Source organism: Strongylocentrotus purpuratus, unplaced genomic scaffold, assembly GCF_000002235.5.
Source record: "Strongylocentrotus purpuratus isolate Spur 01 unplaced genomic scaffold, Spur_5.0 spur5_scaffold_12, whole genome shotgun sequence".
NCBI lineage: Eukaryota > Metazoa > Echinodermata > Echinoidea > Camarodonta > Strongylocentrotidae > Strongylocentrotus > Strongylocentrotus purpuratus.
Window position 1 is genome coordinate 14,381,141 of NW_022145597.1, and position 21,246 is coordinate 14,402,386.

Consider the following 21,246-nt stretch of genomic DNA (forward strand, 5'->3'; position numbering starts at 1 on the left):
ACCATGTCATGTATATTACACATATTTTTCTTTTTGAGGGGGATGCCCCCGTAACTGGAAAGCTTGCATTTTCTGTATGTGAAAAAACCATACATGTATGTATGGAGATGGCACTTCGCTTAAACTTCAAACGTATTGTTATTTACAGTATAGGCTGTGCGGATTTTCGGATAAGTGTCCGTTGTTATGTCGTGTATTTCCAAGGCGCCCTTCGGTGCGAGCATCCTTATAACACGAGGAACTTTTCTGGAATGAGATCAAAATAGAAAACAAAACGATCGTGTTAAAAGAATAACAATAACCTGAAAAGTTTTTTCTAGGTAAAATGTAAAAAATTAACCTAATAAAAAAAAAAAAAACTTGCATTCTAATAGGTAAACCATTTGGGTGTGTAAAGAAAATATAGGGTAACAAAAACCATGCGTAAAGGGTGCGCATGAAACCTAAAATATGACATTTAAAAACGCCTCGCCGGAAAACCACAAAAATATCACTGTTACGTGGATGCCAAGAACTTTCCGATTAATATTTTTGGAAAGGAGGACTGTGGATCAAATGACGTGAAATTGTATTAATAGGAATAGTCTTAAAGATTTTGATATTTCTATTTCCAGTTATTTACAACTTGTATGTTTCAGACTTGATGGTTGTTAAAAACTGTGAGTTCATAGATTCCCTCCCTAAAAATATGTAACTTACGATGCCAAGTGAAGTATCTTGTGGTAGTATTGGCATTCTTCTCCAGTATCAGTTGTCCGCGGCTCATTCACTATAATCTCTACCCCTTCGGCACCGCCCGTCTCCGCGAGGGAGGTCTTACATAAAGTGTACAGTAGCCCGATTTGGATCTTGGTGGAAAGATGAAAAGAAAAAACAAACAGAATGAAATTAGAAGAAATGTTCTGTTAACAATAACTTTGCTTAAACCATATTACGAGTAACACTCCCTCACCCCCCGTTATTCATCCACTCGGAATATAATTATGCCAGTCAGGCGAAGAAAAGATGACCGGATATTTACAATAAAAATCAACTGTCGTTTGTAATTTCAAGAACGTGAATGATTCTTAAAGGCCATCTAGGCCTCTAAAGCTCAAACTTCGGATGAAGATTTGTTTTGTTTTGTTCATTTTTGTTTTAATTTGATAAGGTTTATATTATCTCAGTTTGCTTCCACTATTTCATTCTACAAGTCGGCAGAAATAATGTTTTCTTAGTCTATGTGGATATGAATTATCAGCACTACTCTCCTGAGGTGTATTGCTAAAATAGAAAATAATATGAATTATTTCCCTTTATATAATTTTACCCTTAAAAGAATAAACCATATTATACCTACCTCATCAAGAGATACATAAGGAAGAACTATGCGGCTGTAAATAAAAAGAAAGAATTAATAGTCGTAGGAATAATTACATAACTAGATGTGTCGTTATGCAGATGGTCAAATGAATCGGGAGGTATGGGGGAAACGCCACCTCAAAGACTGGAAATTATTTCAGGAGGGCGACCTCCCGGAAAAAGAAAAAAAAAGGCAAAGAAACAAAGTAAGAGTAAAGTTATTTCGCTCGAAAGTTACAGTCCCTCACATATTAATGGTTTCACTTAAAAATATTGTCAAAGATCAATTAGGTACTAGATAGGCTGCATATCTATAGGCATAGATTTCAGTGTCTTTTACAAGAGATAGGTTATACAATTTTAAAACAAATTTTACACTGTATATGCGTGTGTGTGTGAGTGTTTTGTGATCATTTAAAATAGAGAAAACCATGTAGACTGACTGCACGTGAGATGACGGTCCCGCGGGTGGCCGTCAGTCTCGTGAAAAAAAAATTGAAAATTTGGTTGATAGTAATTCTTTAAAATGTTGATATATTTGGATGCCCCTGTGGATGTATTATAAGCACTAAAAAAATTAACCCCTAAAACGCTTTTGCTTTCGAGAAATTGAATAATCAACAATTTACCGGTGCTCCCGGTAAATTTCAAATATTTCAAATAGCGCCTAAGACCATTCCATGATAGCTGCGACCATGAAAATCTCAAAATATGTAGTTCTGATATATAATTTCCAAACGGGAATAGCAAATTGGTCGACTGTAGTAAGAACAACAACATTTTTTTGTGTTTTCAATGATATTTTATTTTCTCCATTGCTTTTCACAAACAATAACAAAATCAATACATAAAATAATCTGCATGTTAATATTATTATATAGAATATGATTTTACATTCACAACATTGTTGTGAAGCTAAAGAAATATTAGTCTTGAGAGGGCGCTATACGACATAAAAGAGTATATTATTTATGTGTGTGTGTGTGTATTTGGGTTTTTACAGACGTGTATCAATCAGATATGATTATTTACGTCTGGGGACCGACTTTTAACGTCACCATCCGAAAGACGTGACTCAGTTTCGAACCTGCGTTCTCGGCTGAATCAGTTTGTAACTACCACTGTAAGCTGGATTACAGGCGCACGCCACAACGCCTAGTAAATCAATAATGATAAATCAAAATTGATTTTAGCAACTGTCCACCAAAAAAAGTATATTCTAATCTCAATCTCATTTACGATTTCATCACTTTAGACTCGATTTCAGCCGCGACAACGATCATTGAATATTGTAAAATCGCATATGCTTCTAATATATTCATTTGAACCAAAGTCATGACCCCATACCAAAACTTTGTAATATCTTTAACAGGAGTACCATCGAAGTGCTTTTATGTTACGCCCTTCTTGGCCCCAAGAAACAAAAATCACACACGTCTTCTGTCATGCAAATAAGCACACAAATGCTGGATTGATGTCCTTGTTTGGAATTGAGATAAGGAAAGGGATTTCAACCTTTCGTCAGTCCCTCTTTTATGAAATAGTCTAAAAACAACTTTACAGATCACTGCATCAACTGAAAGAGGTTGTCCTTGAATGCGTCTGAATTGGATATTACAATAGTTATTAACTACGCGAGTCGAATCTTTTGAAAAGAACGTTGATTCTTTGGAGGCTACAAAGACCTTTAACTAAAGATTATAATACGCTCACGTTTTCAACATAGCTGATTTCAAATTTGATATGAAGAAGTTTACATGATATCGTTGTAAGACTTGTGCTGGACAATATCGTGATGGTTAGTGCTATTTGACGCATAGTGACAGTTTTATTTGTGTTAAGCGTCCAGTCACACGAATCACAATCGTTCTGATAGGTTTACCTGAAACTATTCATAATACCTGCATATGAAAGGGTTCTTCCGCAATCAACAAACTATATCATCTGACAAAAAACAGCTTGCTTCAAATGAGCACACATAAATACACACGCACGCGCATACATTAAAGATAAACTTGAGTTCTGGTAAAAAAAAGAAAATGAATTCTCACAGAATCTAACGAAACTTACACTGAATGTTCAAAATAACAAATAAATGTCATGTGCCAAACAATTTTGGAAGAAAATGTATACTGGCTGAGTAATGAGCATAGAAAGATAAGGAAATCAGGGTAGTACTAGCCCCGACACCATGTGTGTTGTCCAGGCGCGTACACAGGGGGCGGGGGGGGGGGGTTAAACCCCCCCTTTGGTATTTTTATGTGTGTAAACCCCCCCATAACCCCCTAAAACCCCTCCCCCCTTCGGATTTTTTTTTTTTTTAATAATTATTAACAAAAAATAAATTAATTATTAAAAAAAAAAAAAAAAAAATTATTCCCATGGCTGACCTAAAAAAGGTCACCTTACCCCCCCCCAAACGGAGCAAAATGTCAATGTTTCAAATTTGGAGACCAAAAAAAAAAAAAAGAGTGTCCTCTTACCCCCCCCCCCCCCCCCCCCCCCCCCCCCCGCTTATTCAGCGGCTGGCTGAGTCGTTGCGAAATTTTCGGCCCGATTTATAAATGTCAACCCCCCCCCCCCCTTGAAAAAAATCCTGCGTACGCGCCTGGTGTTGTCCCATATACATCTTTCTGTGTAAGTGATTGTAACTTTACCAAGACTCTGCCAAATTTATGATGATTTTGATGACTCCAGAACCTTGCATTACACACCATTACTTACATGCTATATGATCAACTTTTCTGATCCATTCCACACCTTTTCTTTAACAATGCAATCGCATTACCAGAACTCAAGTTTATCTTTAACGCTGTAGATCCTTTTTCATATTTACTCTATGTTTCCTTGCAGTGCCAGTGAATAAATTAATGTGATATCAAAACAATGTTTAAAAATCATGCCCTATCCCTCTGCTTTTACAGTTTATCTGTCACTTTCTTAATATGTTACTATGGAAGAATCGCGAGATACAGAGTGGAAAGAGATTAATTACCTATAACCTGGAAGTGTTTTTACAAATATAAATGTTACCCCGGTCCGGGGGTAAAAATTATCAATTCTGAAACGAAATGAAGAGGCTGGTCAGAATAGGTGTTTACTGTGAAGCATCATGTACAGAACTGATCTTTAAAGGTAAAGGCCAGTAATGGTCATGCGATTGCATTGTGAAAGAAACGTTGTGGAATCGATCAGAAAAGGTTGATCATCTAGCATCTAGCATCTGCAAGGTTCTGGAATCATCAAAATAATAAGAAATTTGGCCCATTCTTCGTAAAGTTACAAGCACTATACACAGAAAGATGTATATGGGACTACCCTATATCTCTCACAGAGCATGAGAGAAACAAATTTACCAAACATATGAACTAGTATGCGGTTTCCCGGCAAATTTTTTATCATCATGTATTAGTCAAAACATATTCTTTCACATGATTGGTAATGAGAGTTTCCATTTCATTTTTTGAAATTGCGGCGTTTCCAATACTAGTCTTTACCTTTAATAACATAAAGATAAATATGGAATAACATATTCCAATAATGAGACTAAATACAAGTAATACGGATTAAATATGAATATGAACACAGCTACTCTAAGTTCATAACAACATTGGTATAGGCATCTGACTGTTTATCTTCTAATCTAAACACGGCTAAATGTAATTATAGACCAAGGTGAACCAGTTAAAAGTCGTTTTGTGTCTTTTTACACAATAACCCAACTTTCTCCCATATCCCGACCTGTCTATAGTCGCAGTAACCCTAAAATCCTGTTCTAAAATAATACCAAATTACTTTCTCAATTCTAACAAAACTCTTCTCGATATCAGTGACAAAAGTATAATAAAAGATACAAGGAGTATATTCTAACAAAACCACACTCAATCTTCAACTATGGTATTAACAGTTAAAGAGGGAAACCAGAAATGAGAGGGAGGAAAAGAGAGAGACATGAGCGAAAGAGAAAGAGAGAAAGAGAGAGAGAGAGAGAGAGAGAGAGAGACTACAAATGCATAACAACTCATTTATCAAAGACCTGAATCTTGAACTATGAACCAAAGTTCTCTCTTTTCTACGATATTCCCTCATTTCTCCAGTTGGTGGACTACGGCTGACCAAAAAGTCATTAGTCATAACATGTCACAGTTATCTCTGATAAAGACCAGAGAAACTTCTCCCAATGCACAGACTATTGAATTGGTATCAGGATTAACTTTACTACTACTTTTTTTGCTCTGCTGGTATAGTGGGGTATGAACTAGTCACTATACATCTCACGTTAAGCATACACACATTATGAGGTGTGTTCACACTAGTTGGTTTAAACTGGCTTAGTATGAATATAAAGATTTACTACTTCTACTACATAATAATACGACCCTTATATAATATAAATGCTTCATAAATATAACTAACACCATACAATAGATACATGTCACGTAGATACATATGTTAAGCCTGCATCTCTGAACAATAAATCTGGTTTTATAAAATACACTTAATTGCTTCTAAAATCACTAATAACATTCACTTCATCATTAAACACGATTTGCAGCACAACAATGTAATATATGAATTGAACATAATAATTAACTTAGACAGCCAGACTTGAAAGAGATTAATAGTTGTATATAGGTGTTTACTGTGAAGCATCATGTATAGCACTGATGCTATCAGGCAGAAACCACTAACATGACCAACGCCTTCGATTTGGTTTCGTTTTGGGGAGAGGGCACAATATGAGTTACTACTTCTTGAAAACAGGGGTTGGGTTTCTGCATCTTTGCAGCAAGCGCTGAAGAATGTCCAAACTTTTTAAGATACTGGTGTGTAAAATATATGACAATACTAACAAGATATATGTATACACAATTTTGAGGGAGGCCTATTTTCCAGGGCCTTACATAAAATACGATAACACCGAAAATGGTAAAATGGGAGGAATACAACAATTTTACCCCTTCAAATATTTTAGTTTAACTGATGATTATAGTAATTTTACCACAATATATTGAACAAGACCAACTTAACGGAAATTGAGACGTTTCTGTCAACTAAAATCGCTCATTATCCCATTATACTTGAGGCACAATATGACAACAAAAATGGGACACAAAATGGGACACAAAAGCCCGTATTCTCAAAATTCTTAACATCCTTTGTTAGGTTTGTAAAACCTAATTTTTTAAAGCAAATGCCTAAACCCATGGTTCAAATCTTTCTAGAATATTGGCCAAAATGTCTACATACATGTACCTCTGACTTGCCCAACAAGTTACTTGCTTGGATGGTTTAATGTAATACGTACAATTCTGTATAAAGTGGGCCTGGTGCTGCCATCTTGATCTCCTGTCGTACCTCCCCAAGTTAACGATGCTCGAGAAGAAGATGTTCCTGAACGGTATGAGTCCTGCACTGCTCCAGGCAAAGTTGCGATCTACCTGTAATACTGAACGCTATGAATGTTTCGTTCTCAAGAAATTAAGTCCATGGTTGAATGCATGACAAGTCAGCCATGATAGATTGTGTGGGCGTATCTACAATGCCGAACGACTGAGCAGTATTTATCATTGGAATATACTGCATTGTGTTGCATTTCTTTTTCCTAAAACAAATATTAAACAAAATCTTTTCAAGACTGTCACTACTTTGCTCAATGCACGACCTTCACACTTCTTAAAAAGGTAGCCGTCTCTTGTTGCTCACGGTTCATAATACTTCATTAAACAATATTTTCTAAAAAAAATGGAAGGGATAAGGGTAGGAAACTAGCAAAACTAGCAGCTACATTTAGTATGAATGTAAAGCTTAAAACTTGGAATCTTTCATTCCATTTAATTTGTTTAATAGGAATTTTTGACAGTAATCTTAACTGAACTGAGCTTAACTTTGTATCACAGTTTAAAATTGTCAACCTTATGGGGGTAGGCTCGCATAGCACGTGCTATTTTATAATCGCATTTACAAAGCTGTTGTTATATGTTTTATTTTTAAAGACGCTTATTACATACATTGTAAATACATGATATGTAAACAATAAAGCCGAAATCCCCTTCACTACAGTCTGAAATGATAATTATTTTTCAATGAGAGTGATAGTTTAATTGCTGCATTGTGTGACAGTAACTATTTTAATTGCTGCTTTGTGCACTGAGTAATACATGCATGTAGCAACCTTTTCTTTCTTTCTTTCTTTTTATTTTGTGCAATTGATCTGAACCATCCCGCTTAAAAAAACTGACGTTAATTTCTTTAGGTTAGTATAATTCATGAAAGATAAGCTAAAACTGGACATGTCATTGTAGGACATTAACCGTTTTTATCGGATTGTGGAGCCGACCTCCCTCGCCACAGTTAAGCTATTGTCTTCTCACGGGGGCTCTTTTAGTGCTGACGAGGGCTCTTATTTTAATACAAATTTCCATTAAATTGGTACCCATGAAACTCCTAAATTCCTTGGTATTTTATCGTTATCATTTATTTAAGTTGGCATTTTCCCTCTTAGAAATTTACTTGTTACATATCTGTGAACTTTTATCCCCGTGATCAGTGGCGGATCCAGGGGGCCCGGGGGCAGCCCCCTCCCCGGAAAAAGAAGGGAAAAAAGAAGGGGGGAAAAAAAGGAAAAAAAAAGGGGAAAGATTTTTTTTTTGTTTGAAAAAAAAGTGTTCCTTTCCCACTTGTATCACAGAGAAACAACAGTTTAAGTTAAGTCTAACGTTAACGTTAATTTGTTATTAAAATGTAGAGTACGGCCCTGTCCTTAGGCCTAATTTAGGTCGTAACTGTTACTGTTTGAAAATCTAAAGTAAAATAAGACGGTTTTCATGGTTAGACCAAGTAATTGAGAAAAAAAAAAGTTTACCCGTCTCTGAGACCAGGTCAATCAATCTTCTAGATCCATTATTAGGGTCTAACGTTAGTAGATATAAGGTAGATGCAGGCGCGGATCCAGCGGGGGTGAGCGGGCCTTGCCCCCCCCCCCCCCCCTTCCGCAAGAGAGAGAGAGAGAGAAGGCAAAGAAGGGAAAGGGCAAGAGGAGAGAAAGGGAACGAAAGAAGAGGAAGAAGAAAAGAAAAGGGGGAAGAAGAAGATCGGGGGGGGGGGGCGAAAGGGCCTTGCCTCCCAGGCTGTTGCCTCCCCCCAATAAAACAAAATAAGAGAGAAGGAAGGAAGGAAATGGAAAGAAAAAAAGGAAAAAAGGAGATAAAGGGAAGGACAATTGAGGAAGAAGTAGAGAAAAGAAGGGGGATATCAGTTGCAATTTTCCCGCCAACAAGTTGCGGATGTGGGGTTGCCCGGGTTGGGGCAAAAGGCCTTTACCTCCCCCGCCCCCGCTAAAAAAAAGAGAGAAGGAAGGAAAAGGAAGAAAGGAGAGCTAAAAGGGACCAAAAAAAGAGGAAGACGAAAAAAAAGGGTGAAAAGAATTTCGATGCGGTGTTCGAGTAGAATTCTGTGAGATGATGATATACTCTCTGACTCGTAGCTTGATGTGCCGAAGTGTTTCTATCCAGATATCTGTTGATAGTATTATAGAATATAGAAGCCTGCCATGACCTTCTGCTCGTAACCGACAAGTCACCGCATTAGAATTAAATTGCAAATAGTGTTCAACAACACGATGGTGGATGAAACTTTCTAATATTCGAAGATATATGACCTTCAGACCATATGGTTTCATTATTTTTTATTCAATCAATCAACGTCAAAGAATTGATTTATCATCGCTCTTCAACTTATTATTTCACATTTTAATGTACTTTCATTCTTATGCATCACGAAAGAACACTGAATTGTTTTCCCTGTCTAATACTGATACAATTTTTAATTTTTCTTAATCAAGGCAAAATATTATTTTCATATTTTCTTATGCAAGACAGAGAGAGAGAGAGAATATGTTAAGTGAGAATTATCGAGTACAACTATGAATTGCATCCTTTTCAATATTATTCAATTCGCTGAAAATATTCAGAATATGAATATGATAAATTCACATAATACACCAAGGCTGTTCAACGCATCCAACGCTCCAACCATAGCCCATATGCCAATGCACCATATTTATCAAATATGAAAAGATTTTTAAATGAAATTTGAAGAAAATTCAAATTTACAATGCACTAACAGGCATTAGTTGAAATCATGAATTCTCTGTGACTGGCTTAGCACTAGTTTCTGAGGGACCAGTCACTAAAGAGGAGATAAATGGAAGGAAAATTGAGGAAGAAGTAAAGAAAAGAAGGGGGATATCAGTTGCAATTTTCCCGCCAACAAGTTGCGGATGTGGGGTTGCCCGGGTTGGGGCAAAAGGCCTTTACCTCCCCCGCCCCCGCTAAAAAAAAGAGAGAAGGAAGGAAAAGGAAGAAAGGAGAGCTAAAAGGGACCAAAAAAAGAGGAAGACGAAAAAAAAGGGTGAAAAGAATTTCGATGCGGTGTTCGAGTAGAATTCTGTGAGATGATGATATACTCTCTGACTCGTAGCTTGATGTGCCGAAGTGTTTCTATCCAGATATCTGTTGATAGTATTATAGAATATAGAAGCCTGCCATGACCTTCTGCTCGTAACCGACAAGTCACCGCATTAGAATTAAATTGCAAATAGTGTTCAACAACACGATGGTGGATGAAACTTTCTAATATTCGAAGATATATGACCTTCAGACCATATGGTTTCATTATTTTTTATTCAATCAATCAACGTCAAAGAATTGATTTATCATCGCTCTTCAACTTATTATTTCACATTTTAATGTACTTTCATTCTTATGCATCACGAAAGAACACTGAATTGTTCTCCCTGTCTAATACTGATACAATTTTTAATTTTTCTTAATCAAGGCAAAATATTATTTTCATATTTTCTTATGCAAGACAGAGAGAGAGAGAGAGAGAATATGTTAAGTGAGAATTATCGAGTACAACTATGAATTGCATCCTTTTCAATATTATTCAATTCGCTGAAAATATTCAGAATATGAATATGATAAATTCACATAATACACCAAGGCTGTTCAACGCATCCAACGCTCCAACCATAGCCCATATGCCAATGCACCATATTTATCAAATATGAAAAGATTTTTAAATGAAATTTGAAGAAAATTCAAATTTACAATGCACTAACAGGCATTAGTTGAAATCATGAATTCTCTGTGACTGGCTTAGCACTAGTTTCTGAGGGACCAGTCACTGAAGAGGAGATAAATGGAAGGAAAATTGAGGAAGAAGTAAAGAAAAGAAGGGGGATATCAGTTGCAATTTTCCCGCCAACAAGTTGCGGATGGGGATGGGGCAAAAGGCCTTTGCCTCCCTCCCCCGCCCCTGCTAATAAAAAGAGAGAGAAGGAAGGAAAAGGAAGAAAGGAGAGCTAAAAGGGACCAAAAAGAGGAAGAAGAAAAAAAAGGGTGAAAAGAATTTCGATGCGGTGTTCGAGTAGAATTCTTTAAGATGATGATATACTTTCTCGTAGCTTGATGTGACGAAGTGTCTCTATCCAGATATATGTTGATAGTATCATAGAATATAGAAGCCTGAAATGACCTTCTGCTCGTAACCGACAAGTCACCGCATTAGAATTAAATTGCAAATAGTGTTCAACAACACGATGGTGGATGAAACTTTCTAATATTCGAAGATATATGACCTTCAGACCATATTGTTTCATTATTTTTTTATTCAATCAATCAACGTCAAAGAATTGATTTATCATCGCACTTCAATTTATTATTTCACCTTTTAATGTACTTTTATTCTTATGCATCACAAAAGAATACTGAATTGGATTCTTCAATGTTTGTATTGATTAATTTCGTCCCCTTTCCTTCTCCCTGTTTAATACTGATACAATTTTCATTTTTTCTTAATCAAGGCAAAATATTATTTTCATATTTTCCTTATGCAAACAGGGAGAGAGAGAGAAAGAGAGAGAATACTTTAAGTGAGAATTATCGAGTACAACCATGAATTGCATACTTTTCAATATTATTCAATTCGCTGAAAATATTCAGAATATGAATATGATAAATACACATAATACACTAACGCTGTTCAACGCATCCAACGCTCCAACCATAGCCCATATGCCAATGCACCATATTTATCAAATATGAAAAGATTTTTAAATGAAATTTGAAGAAAATGTAAATTTACAATGCACTAACAGGCATCAGTTGATATCATGAATATTCTGTGACTGGCTTAGCACTAGTTTCTGAGGGACCAGTCACTGAAGAGGAGACAAAGGGAAGGAAAATTGGGATGGGGGTAGGGCAAAAGGCCTTTGCCTCTCCCCCGCCCCTGCTATAAAAAAGAGAGAAGGAAGGAAAAGGAAAAAAGGAGAGATAAAAGGAACCAAAAAAGAGGAAGAAGAAAAAAAAAGTTGAAAAGAAGGGGAGATAGATCAGTTGCGGTTAATCCCGCCAGCAACGTACGGAGAAGGGTGGGGGGAAAATTCAAACGTGGTTTATTTCTAATTCCATAACGGGGGCTTACACATAATGCTGAAATTTCCGAGAATTTTAGTAAATTATACTTTTTTATGCGTTTGTTGTAAAATGACAAATTCCTAAATTTACAGCCAGGCAAGAAATATGCTTCTTGAGCTGCCTAGGGGCCTACAAGTCAGGGCCCGCGGGACGGCGGGATCGAGAACCTCGGGGTCCCTCCCTCTCCTCCACTTTTTTGAAATAGTATATAAAGAGAAATGGAAAGAAAGAGAGCAAGAAAGAAAAACAGTTAACTGCCAAAGTCACAACAAAATAAGGTATAAACCGTAATTAAACCCCTAAAACCCCTGAGCTTCCGGGGCTCTGGCCCTGGACGCAACCGAGGGCCCTAACCCGGGTCCCTTGATACTCATCTGACCGTAGTTTAGTGCCTAAAACCCTTGAGCCGAGTCGAGAACGGTACAGCGAATCGTCTTCTTTCTTTAATAATTTTAATGAAACGTCAAAGCTTTCGCGCTTTGCGCGGGAGGGGGGGGGGGACCGAATTCAGACAAGGATTAAGAGTCGAGAATGGTACAACGAATCGTGTTCTTTCTCTAATTATTTAATGAAACGTCAAAGCTTCCGCACTTCGCGCGGACGGGGGGTTAAATAAATTCAAACGAGGATTATTTTCGAGAACGGTACAACGAAACGTCTTATTTCTCTAATAATTTAATGGAACGTCAAAGCTTCCGCATATCGCGCTCGAGGGGGAAACTGAATTCAGACGAGGTTTAATATCCGAGGATGGTAAAACGAATCGCCTTCTTTCTCTAATGATTTAATGAAACATAAAAGCTTCCGCGCTTCGCACAGGAGGGGGGGGGGGGGGGGGGGGGAGGGGTTAACTGAATTCAGGCGAGGATTATTTTCGAGAACGGGCAACGAATCGCCTTCTTTCACTAATGATTTAATGAAACGCAAAGCTTCGGCGCTTTGCGGAGGAGGGAGTGGGAATATGGCTCCTCTCTGCACCCCCCATTACGTCAATGCTGGTCACCATTACGTACCAATATTTGGCTCGCATAATTTCAAATTTGGGCCCCCCCCTAATAAATCCTGGATCCGCGCCTGCCCGTGATGACATTCCCTCCATTTCTTCCCGTTCTGCACATAATGTCCTCCTCATTATTCGGAGCAACCTTATTTAAATTCTTTCTTTACTTTTAGTCTTTACCATATCCTTCCAAAACACAGGGGCGGATCTAGCTTTTTGCTAAGGGTGGGGGGGGGGGGGAGGGGGGGGGGGGGTAACCCAAATACGATGTGGAGCATCGTCCACAAGCCGCATAGCGGCGAGGCGATTTTTGTTGTTGCTATTTTTAACCCTCGTAAGTGATGTTTTCCTGGCATGTACTAATATGCGGAGCATCGTCCACGAGCCGCGCAGCGATTTTTGGTGCTATTTTAAACCCCCGTTAGTGATGTTTTCCTGGCATCTACTGACATCTACTACTATTGCTTAGGTCTGGACACATGATAGCATTTTTCTATGCACATCACATTTTCACTTGGCAGCCCAAGGGGGATCGGGGGGTTAAACCCCCTAAACCGCCTAGATCCGCCCCTGCAACATCTTTGCTGATCTTCCGTTGTTTGTATCGGTAAGATGGGAGAGAAAGCGCCATCTAAGTTCAATTTCATTGGTTTAAGGTTTGAAAATTGATACTCATTTTGTGTTAAAGTTATATAAGAAAAGATAATCTTTATTTTATAATTCCACGGGGGCGACTTTTAATTTTGGAATCGCCCCCGTGGGCACCCTGACGGGGGCGATTATGGAGCTCACGGGGGCGAATCGCCCCCGTGTAATTTGAGCGCTGGTCACAACCCCCAAAAGGAGAAGCTCCACGATTTTCGCCCGTTGGGGCTTTACAGCCTGCTCGAGTTCTTCAAAAATCGTTCCCAAATTCCAGCGGTGACCGAGGAGGCTACAAATAGGTCGGTCGCCGCACCGAGTTGGGACCATAGCTTAAGAAAGGGGAAGGTCTGGCCGCGCCCTATCATTGTAAAGTGTGTGTCGTATCTCACTCGCCAAGGAGTGATTTCCCAAACGATAAGGCCGCCCCCCCCCCTCCACGATTTTTCCGATTGTTCGGGAACGCATATGGATGGCACCCCGCCGCTCGCTGACTTATTTCTTTCCAGTCTTGCGCAACTTTTAAAAGATTTTTTTTGAAAATCGGACCTACGGTTACAAGGTCACGTGACCTTTTGTCTTTGCATGTCAGCCCGAAAATCGCTCACTTTCGTGATTTGTGTACAAAACATATGGAAAAGTCATTTTTCCTAAAAACAGATCAAACATGGGTTATTGGGTCTTGTTTAAAGTTTAGGTGGTTGTTTTGGGAGTCAAAATAGTTGAATTGTAGTAAGAAATGAAATAAAACAACCAAAACAATGAAATACATAAGTTAAAAAACAATGAAATACATAAATACATAAGGAATAAGCTGGCTCTTCCTAATTTGTTTGTCGTATTATTATTTAGAATGGTCTAATGAATATATGTAGTGAAAAAGAATGCTTAAATATGAATAATATATGATTTATGGGTAAAAATGAGATTTTTATGACTTTATTTGCATAAATTACCATAAATATGCAAATGAGTAAATTTTTCAAAAAGTTGAAATTATCATATTATTTTATACACTTCACTTGACATGCGTGCAAATTTTCGCGGCGATCGGCCGAGATCTTAAGGGGGGGGGGGGCTATAATGGCCCCCGGCCGTACTACGACCTCAAATAGCCCGGCCTTTTTAGGGTTGCCTTCTCCCGGGAGCCTTGTGTCGCATGGTCCTCAAATGCATCCTACTCGACGGTTATGGAAGTAGACATTCAAATAGCAGCGACAATTGCATAATCAGCAAATATAAATCATTATTTACATGCACTAGTAACAAAACCAAAACAATGTTATCATCTAAGCAACGTTTTGGTGAGATGGGCAATTCCACGGTAACGGAAGGACACTCAGACAAGATTTTTGAACTTCAGGTTCATACTAAAAGAACTGTTTTATTAGTATAAGATGTGAAACAGTATAGATATAATACCTATATAAGTGCCTTTAATTTTCACACAAAAAATTGTCATTATAGTTAAGTAGTTTAAGAATGTGCATATTAATTATCTCGGTAACGGAAGGACATAAAAATGGACATGGTTTTTCCAGTTAATTAGTGTTTATCCAAACTTTGTGAAGTTGATGAAGCTTCCCACTTGACTGAAACACATTTTGTTCCCCATAGTTTAATACATACTAATAAAACATTTCTTTTAGTATGAACCTGAAGTTCAAAAATCTTGTCTGAGTGTCCTTCCGTTACCGTGGAATTGCCCAGATGTCTTGAATTTGGTGTACCTTTTGTCGGTTTATCCTCTGTAACGTATTTCGTTCATCACTGATATATATAGTCAAACCGGTCTCAGACTTTCAAGTTAAACTGCCCTCACCGAAGAAAGTTTCATTTATCGAAAATGAAACATATTCCATGCACTTTGGATACAAAATATCTTTACTCGACAAACGTCTTGAATAAATATTCATAAATTCTCTTGCTTATAATAAGAATTTGTTACGCTTTTTGGATAGTGATTCTATTTTTCCTAATTTGCCAATTGAAATTAGTTTAAAGGTACTATGTCCCATTTGCAGGCCAAACAAATGAAAGGTTAAATTCCAATGGCATTGAAAGATAATACTAATTTAGAACTCCCTTAAAAAAAGGGGGCTTGAAAATGTCTTTAAGTGTGAAAATAACGACTATTAGTAGTCAAATCGACTTAGGAGCTATAGAGCCAATAAGTAATAGTCTTGATTTTCAGGCCATTGTACCGCATGGTTGTACGTTTTATGATGCGCAAAGATTCAATCAGTTTAATTTCGGCCATTACAAGAAGTGGGTTAATGATGTACTAGACAAATCCTTTACAGCTCATTTTATGTATGTTATTACCAAAGAAGAAACAAAGCCAGACACTCACTCAATACTGAAAATAGTGTCTGACAGTAAAGTCTAGCAATTAAACGGGTTTCCTTGCATAGTTTGAATATTAGGACACTGCCAACGTTTAAATTTCACAGATAGGACATGCATGACATATTCATAATTCCTGCAAAGTTCTACAGAATTTGAGGTTGGCTGCAAAAGTGACATTGTATCTCTAAAGTAACGTTTTATTGTAAATGATTTGAAAAGAAGAACAGTGACATCTAAATAAAAGTTGATTCCTGTTAATGTGCAGGGCTGCATACAACTCATATTTTGTTATTCAAACATCTAAGTATTTTTCTCAGACCTGCTAAGCTCCACTCTAAATAAATGCTCCAGATCTCATTCATCTTGTGACATCATCTGTCAATCATTAGTCAGATAACAAGAGACAGCGGTATGTAGCTTCACCAGAGCTGACTACCTGTTGACAATAGACCATACAATACCAACATATCAGTTGCTATGTCAGAAGTGGTGTAGCATCACCAGGGAAAGAAAGGTCATTCGGAGGTATTGTATGAAACATGGAGTAACTCCATGTACATGTGTGAAAGAATGCAATTCTTTTGTGAGCATGTGCTGAGCTTGGGAAAGTTACATACTACTAGTCTGTCTATCGTTAGCTCTCTAATGATTGACAGATGATGTCACAAGATGAATGAGACCTCGATCATTTTTGTTAAGGTGGAGCTTAGTAGGTGTGAGAAAATTATTGTAAAAATATTCAAAAATCTGTAAAATATATTTAGATGTTAAATAACATAATATGAGTTGTATGCAGCGTTTCACAAAGATCTTTATGTCGCTTACCCGTTGTGAATGTAGGCACACAAAACACCGGGTGTACTCCCTATTCTTTGCGAGGAGAGTAGCGTACTAGGTAAAAAAAAAGTTGGGCAGATTTTCCTGGGCAAATTAAAGTTGGGCAAATTTTGTCCAATAATTGGGTTATTTTCTCCCAATCATTTGCTATATGAAGTTACCTCATGAAAGGTAAAAAAATAGGTTGGTTAGGTGTTACTTGGCAAATCGATGTTGGGCAAATATCACCAGGCAATTGGTTTATTTCCTACCAACCATGTAGTAATCGATGAAATAATTGGATAATGTTATTGGGCAAATTAAAGTTGGGCCATTTTTGTCCAACATTTGGGTTATTTTCTCCGAACCATTTACTACATGTATTTACCCAATTAAATGTTCAAATTAAGTTGGGCAGATGTAACTTTGCAAACGTAAGTCGGGCAATATTATTATTCAACAATAGGGTTATACTCTTGTATTAAAGGAGGTGTCGTGGTCGAGTGGATATGTCACAGGACTGTGGATCACAAGCAGGGGCGTCGCTAAACCTTTTTTAGTGGGGGGGGGGGGGTGTAGAGGCCAACGATTACCGACAAAAGTAGCCACCAATTACCGACAAAATTAAATTTCCAATATCTACAAAGTCAACCCTATAAACCTGGGGCCGAAGGCTAAATTGTTTTTCCTATGGACTATCTATAGTACTTGCATATGCGCAAAATGGTCATTTTCCTCGACGACATTAATATACGAATTATTTAGTCAGCATCATAGCTATATATTTTAATGCAGGCGCGGAGCTAGGATCTTATTTTAGGGAGGGGCGGTAGTGAGCAAGAGAATCACTTAAAAGCGCGCTCATAAGGGGGTGTGGGTGATGAGCCTCCCGCGCGAAGCGCGGAAGCTTAGACGTTTCCTTAAATTATTAGGAAAAGAAGACGATTAATTGTACCGTTTTCGACTGGTAATCCTAGGCTGAATGAAGTTCCCCCCTCCCGCACGAAGCGCGAAAGCTTTGACGTTTCATTAAATTATTATAAAAAAAAGAAGACGATTTGCTGTACCATTCTCGACTGTTTATCCTTTTCTGAATTCAGTATTCCCCCCCGCGCAAAGCGCGGAAGCTTTGACGTTTCATTAAATTATGAGAAAAAGCAGACGATTCGGTGTACTGTTCTCGACTCTTAATCCTAATCTGAATGAAGCTTCCCCCTCCCCTTTTGGTTTTATTAAATTATTATAGAAAGAAAACGTCTCGTCGTATCGTTTTCGACTCTTAATAAGCCCTGTTTATCTGAATTCAGTATCCCCCTCTCGCGCGAAGCGCGAAAGCTTTTACGTTTCCTCATATCATTAGAGAAAGAACACGATTCGTTGTACCGTTTTTGACTTATAATAAACCCTATTAATTTTGTCTGAATTCAGTTTCCCCCTCTCGCGCGAAGCGCGGAAGCTTTGACGTTTCCTTAAATTATTAGAAAAAGAACACGATTCGTTGTACCGTTTTCAACTCTAAATAAGCCCTATTAATTTTGTCTGAATTCAGTTTCCCCCTCTCGCGCGAAGCGCGGAAGCTTTGACGTTTCTTTAAATTATTAGAGAAAGAAGACGATTCGTCGTTCCGTTCTCGACTCGTCTAAATAAAGTTTCCCCTTCCGCGCAAAGCGCGGAATTTTTGGCGTTTCATCACAATATAGAGAAAGGAAGACGATTCCTCGTACCGTTTTCGAATCTTATTAAACCCTATTCATCTGAATTCAGTTTCCCCCTCTCGCGCGAAGCGCGAAAGCTTTGACGTTTCCTCAAATTATTAGAGAAAGAACACGATTCGTTGTAGCGTTTTCAACTTTTAGTAAGCCCTATTTGTTTGAATTCAGTTTCCCACTTTTGCGCGAAGCGCGGAAGCTTTGACGTTTCCTTAAATTATTAGAGAAAGAAGACGATTCGTTTTACCGTTCTCGATTCGTCTAAATGAAGTTTCCCCTTCCGCGCGAAGCGTTGAATTTTGGGCGTTTCATCACAATATAAAGAAAGGAAAATGATTCGTCGTACCGTTTTTGACTCTTAAACCTTGTTTGAATTTAGTTTTCCCGAAAATTTTAAACCTCTGATTTCTTTAGCTGATATTATAGGAAAGTGAAACTTCGAGAAAATATAAGTATTGTAGTTGTAGTCACTCTCGAAGTCGTCACAGCGGATAAGAAGTCGCAGTTCGTAGGGAAAAAAACTTGTCGGCCGACCGATAATATACATCTCACCGACTTCAAACTTATGCATTGATGAGGATCGAGCAAGAATACCGACACAGCTGACCCGACACAGCAACATATTTACCCGTGTCTTTCTTGCTCCCTCGACGAGACGACTCCACCCAACAACCCCCTTTTCTCTTTTACTCCCACTCCTCCTCTCTCAGACTCTTACCTCCCCTCTCTCTCCTCTCTTTCATCCCCCGTTTCTTTTGTTTCCCTTTCACTCTTTTTTCTTCTTTTTTTCCTTTTCTTTCTTTTCTTTCTTTTCCTTTCTTTCCTCTCCCCCATCTTTTTCTTGTTTCTCTTTCTTTCTTCTCTTTTCTTTCCTTTCTTTTCCTTTCTTTCCTTTCTTTTCCTTTCTTTCTTTTCTTTTCCTTTTCTTTTTTTCTTTTCTTTCCCTTCCCCTCTCTTTTTTCCCCTGTCTTTTTGTCCCTCTCTTTTTGTCCCTCCCCCTTTTCTCTTTTTCCCGACGGCAGCGCAATTTTACCGACAATATCCTGACAGGTGGGGGGGGGGGGGTGTCGCACCCCCACACCTCCCCCCCCCTTTGGCGACGCCCCTGATCACAAGGGTGGTTCGAGTCACGCCGCGGCACTGATGTCCTTTTACATAATATAATATTTTATCCAACTTATTTGCCAAACTAGAGTCTAATATGCTACACATTATGGTGAGAATTGGGTGAATTTCTGATTGGGTAAAGTTTTGTTGGATAAAAGTTGGGTATTTTTTTTTTATTCAACACTCGGTAAATCATGCATAATCTTTAATTTACCCAACAGTTGGTTGGACACATAATCGCCCTCATGTCGGGTAAAAATTGGACAGGTTTTTGCTCAATATTTTATGGAGTGTATAGGGTGTGACCCTCTCTACACACAGGGCCTTCTGTTAACGTTCTGTCCGAGGAACAGAGTGTTTCCCCGTGCAGGCGCGGATCCAGGATTTCTTAGGGGGGGGGGGGGCCCAAATTTGAAATTATGCGAGCCTAATATTGGTACATAATGGTGACCAGCAGTGATGTAATTGGGGGGGGGGGGGGTGGGTGGGTGCAGGGAGGGGCGTGTTTCCACCCACCCTCCTCCGCGAAGTGCGGAAGCTTTGACATTTCAATAAATTATTAGAGAAAGAAGACGATTCGTTTTACCGTTCCCCAAAATAATCCTCGTCTGAATTATGTTCCCCCCCCCTCGCGCGGAAGCTTTAACGTTTCATTCAATCATTAGAGAAAGAAGACGATTCGTTGTGTCGAGTTATCGACTCCTAATCTTCGTCTAAATTCAGTTTCCCCCCTCCCGCGCGAAGCGCGAAAGATTTTACGTTTCACTAAATCTTTAGAGAAAGAAGACGATTCGTTGTACCGTTCTCTACTCTTAATCCTTGTCTAAATTTCGTTCCCCCCTTTGACGTTTTATTAATTTTTTAGAGAAAGAAGACCAATCGTTGTAACGTTCTCGACTCTTAATCCTTGTCTGTATATCAAAAATGTTCTTTGTCTACACCCTTTTCTTCATACGTCCTCTTCCTTTTCACTCCTCTATTTTTTTGGCCGGCGTTTTTTGGGGGACCATACTGCCCCCTGGCTACGCGCCTGCGGTCAGATGAACATATTATGTTGATACCTTGTCCGCCCCCGGAAGGTCAACTGATATCCCCCTTCTTTTGTTTTCTTCTTCCTCTTTTTTCCTTCCCTTTATGTCCTCTTCTTCTTTTATCTTTCCCTTTCCTTCCTTCTATTTTCATTTTTTGATTGGGGGGAGGCAACAGCCTGGGAGGCAAGTCATTTTGCCCCACCTCCCCGATCTCCTTCATCCCTCTTTTCCTTTCTTCTTCGTCTTCTTTTTTCCCCTTTCTCTCCTCTTTCCCTTTCCCTTTTTTCCCTCTCTCTGTCTCCTTTTTTTGCGGGGGGGGGGGGGGGGGGGGTCAAGGCCCGCTCGGCCCCCCTGGATCCGCGCCTGTTCCCGTGAACTTGAGCCAGCATCGAGGAGAATAGATTGGAGAGGCGCGTTTACACACGGCGTCTATCATAACATTTTCATTTGTTGTCTGCTCTCCGCGCGTGACGAAAATAGGCAGACGACGATCCGATTGTGCCACACCACCTCTTAAATTGGAAACAGATTTTCCTGGAAATGTTTGTAATTTATTTATCCTTTTAAGCAGGATTGTCACCGGAGTCAAATGAAGAGAGATCCCGTTTTAGGAGCCCATCTCCAATTATGGCACGGTGTTTGAGTCTGCCATAGCCGCATAGATGCGTGTAGGATAATACTCCATGTTGTGAGGTCTTGTCGATGATCAATAATTCTCTTCGATCTGCCTACTTACACCAAGCCTGCCATCACACTGATGAGTTAAA

General features: G+C 38.7%; 1 protein-coding gene and 1 long non-coding RNA gene across 2 annotated transcripts in view; both read right to left on the reverse strand.

Moving 5' to 3' along the window:
* The window catches only part of LOC115918057 (phosphatidylinositol transfer protein alpha isoform-like), a 9,751-nt gene extending 2,961 nt beyond the window's left edge, over positions 1–6,790 (reverse strand). Inside the window, exons 1-4 of the mRNA XM_030981380.1 lie at positions 6,650–6,790; positions 1,340–1,373; positions 700–848; positions 147–246 (exon numbers count right to left, since the gene is read on the reverse strand). Of these exons, the coding sequence (XP_030837240.1) occupies positions 147–246; positions 700–848; positions 1,340–1,373; positions 6,650–6,681 (315 nt within the window). The 5' untranslated portion in view covers positions 6,682–6,790. The remainder of the gene's footprint in view (positions 1–146; positions 247–699; positions 849–1,339; positions 1,374–6,649) is intronic.
* LOC115922640 lies at positions 4,438–5,952 on the reverse strand. Its single transcript, XR_004063523.1, has 2 exons — positions 4,839–5,952; positions 4,438–4,468 (listed from the first exon to the last, which is right to left on the reverse strand). It is a non-coding gene; the product is annotated as an uncharacterized LOC115922640 (long non-coding RNA).
* Positions 6,791–21,246: the final 14,456 nt, after the last annotated feature.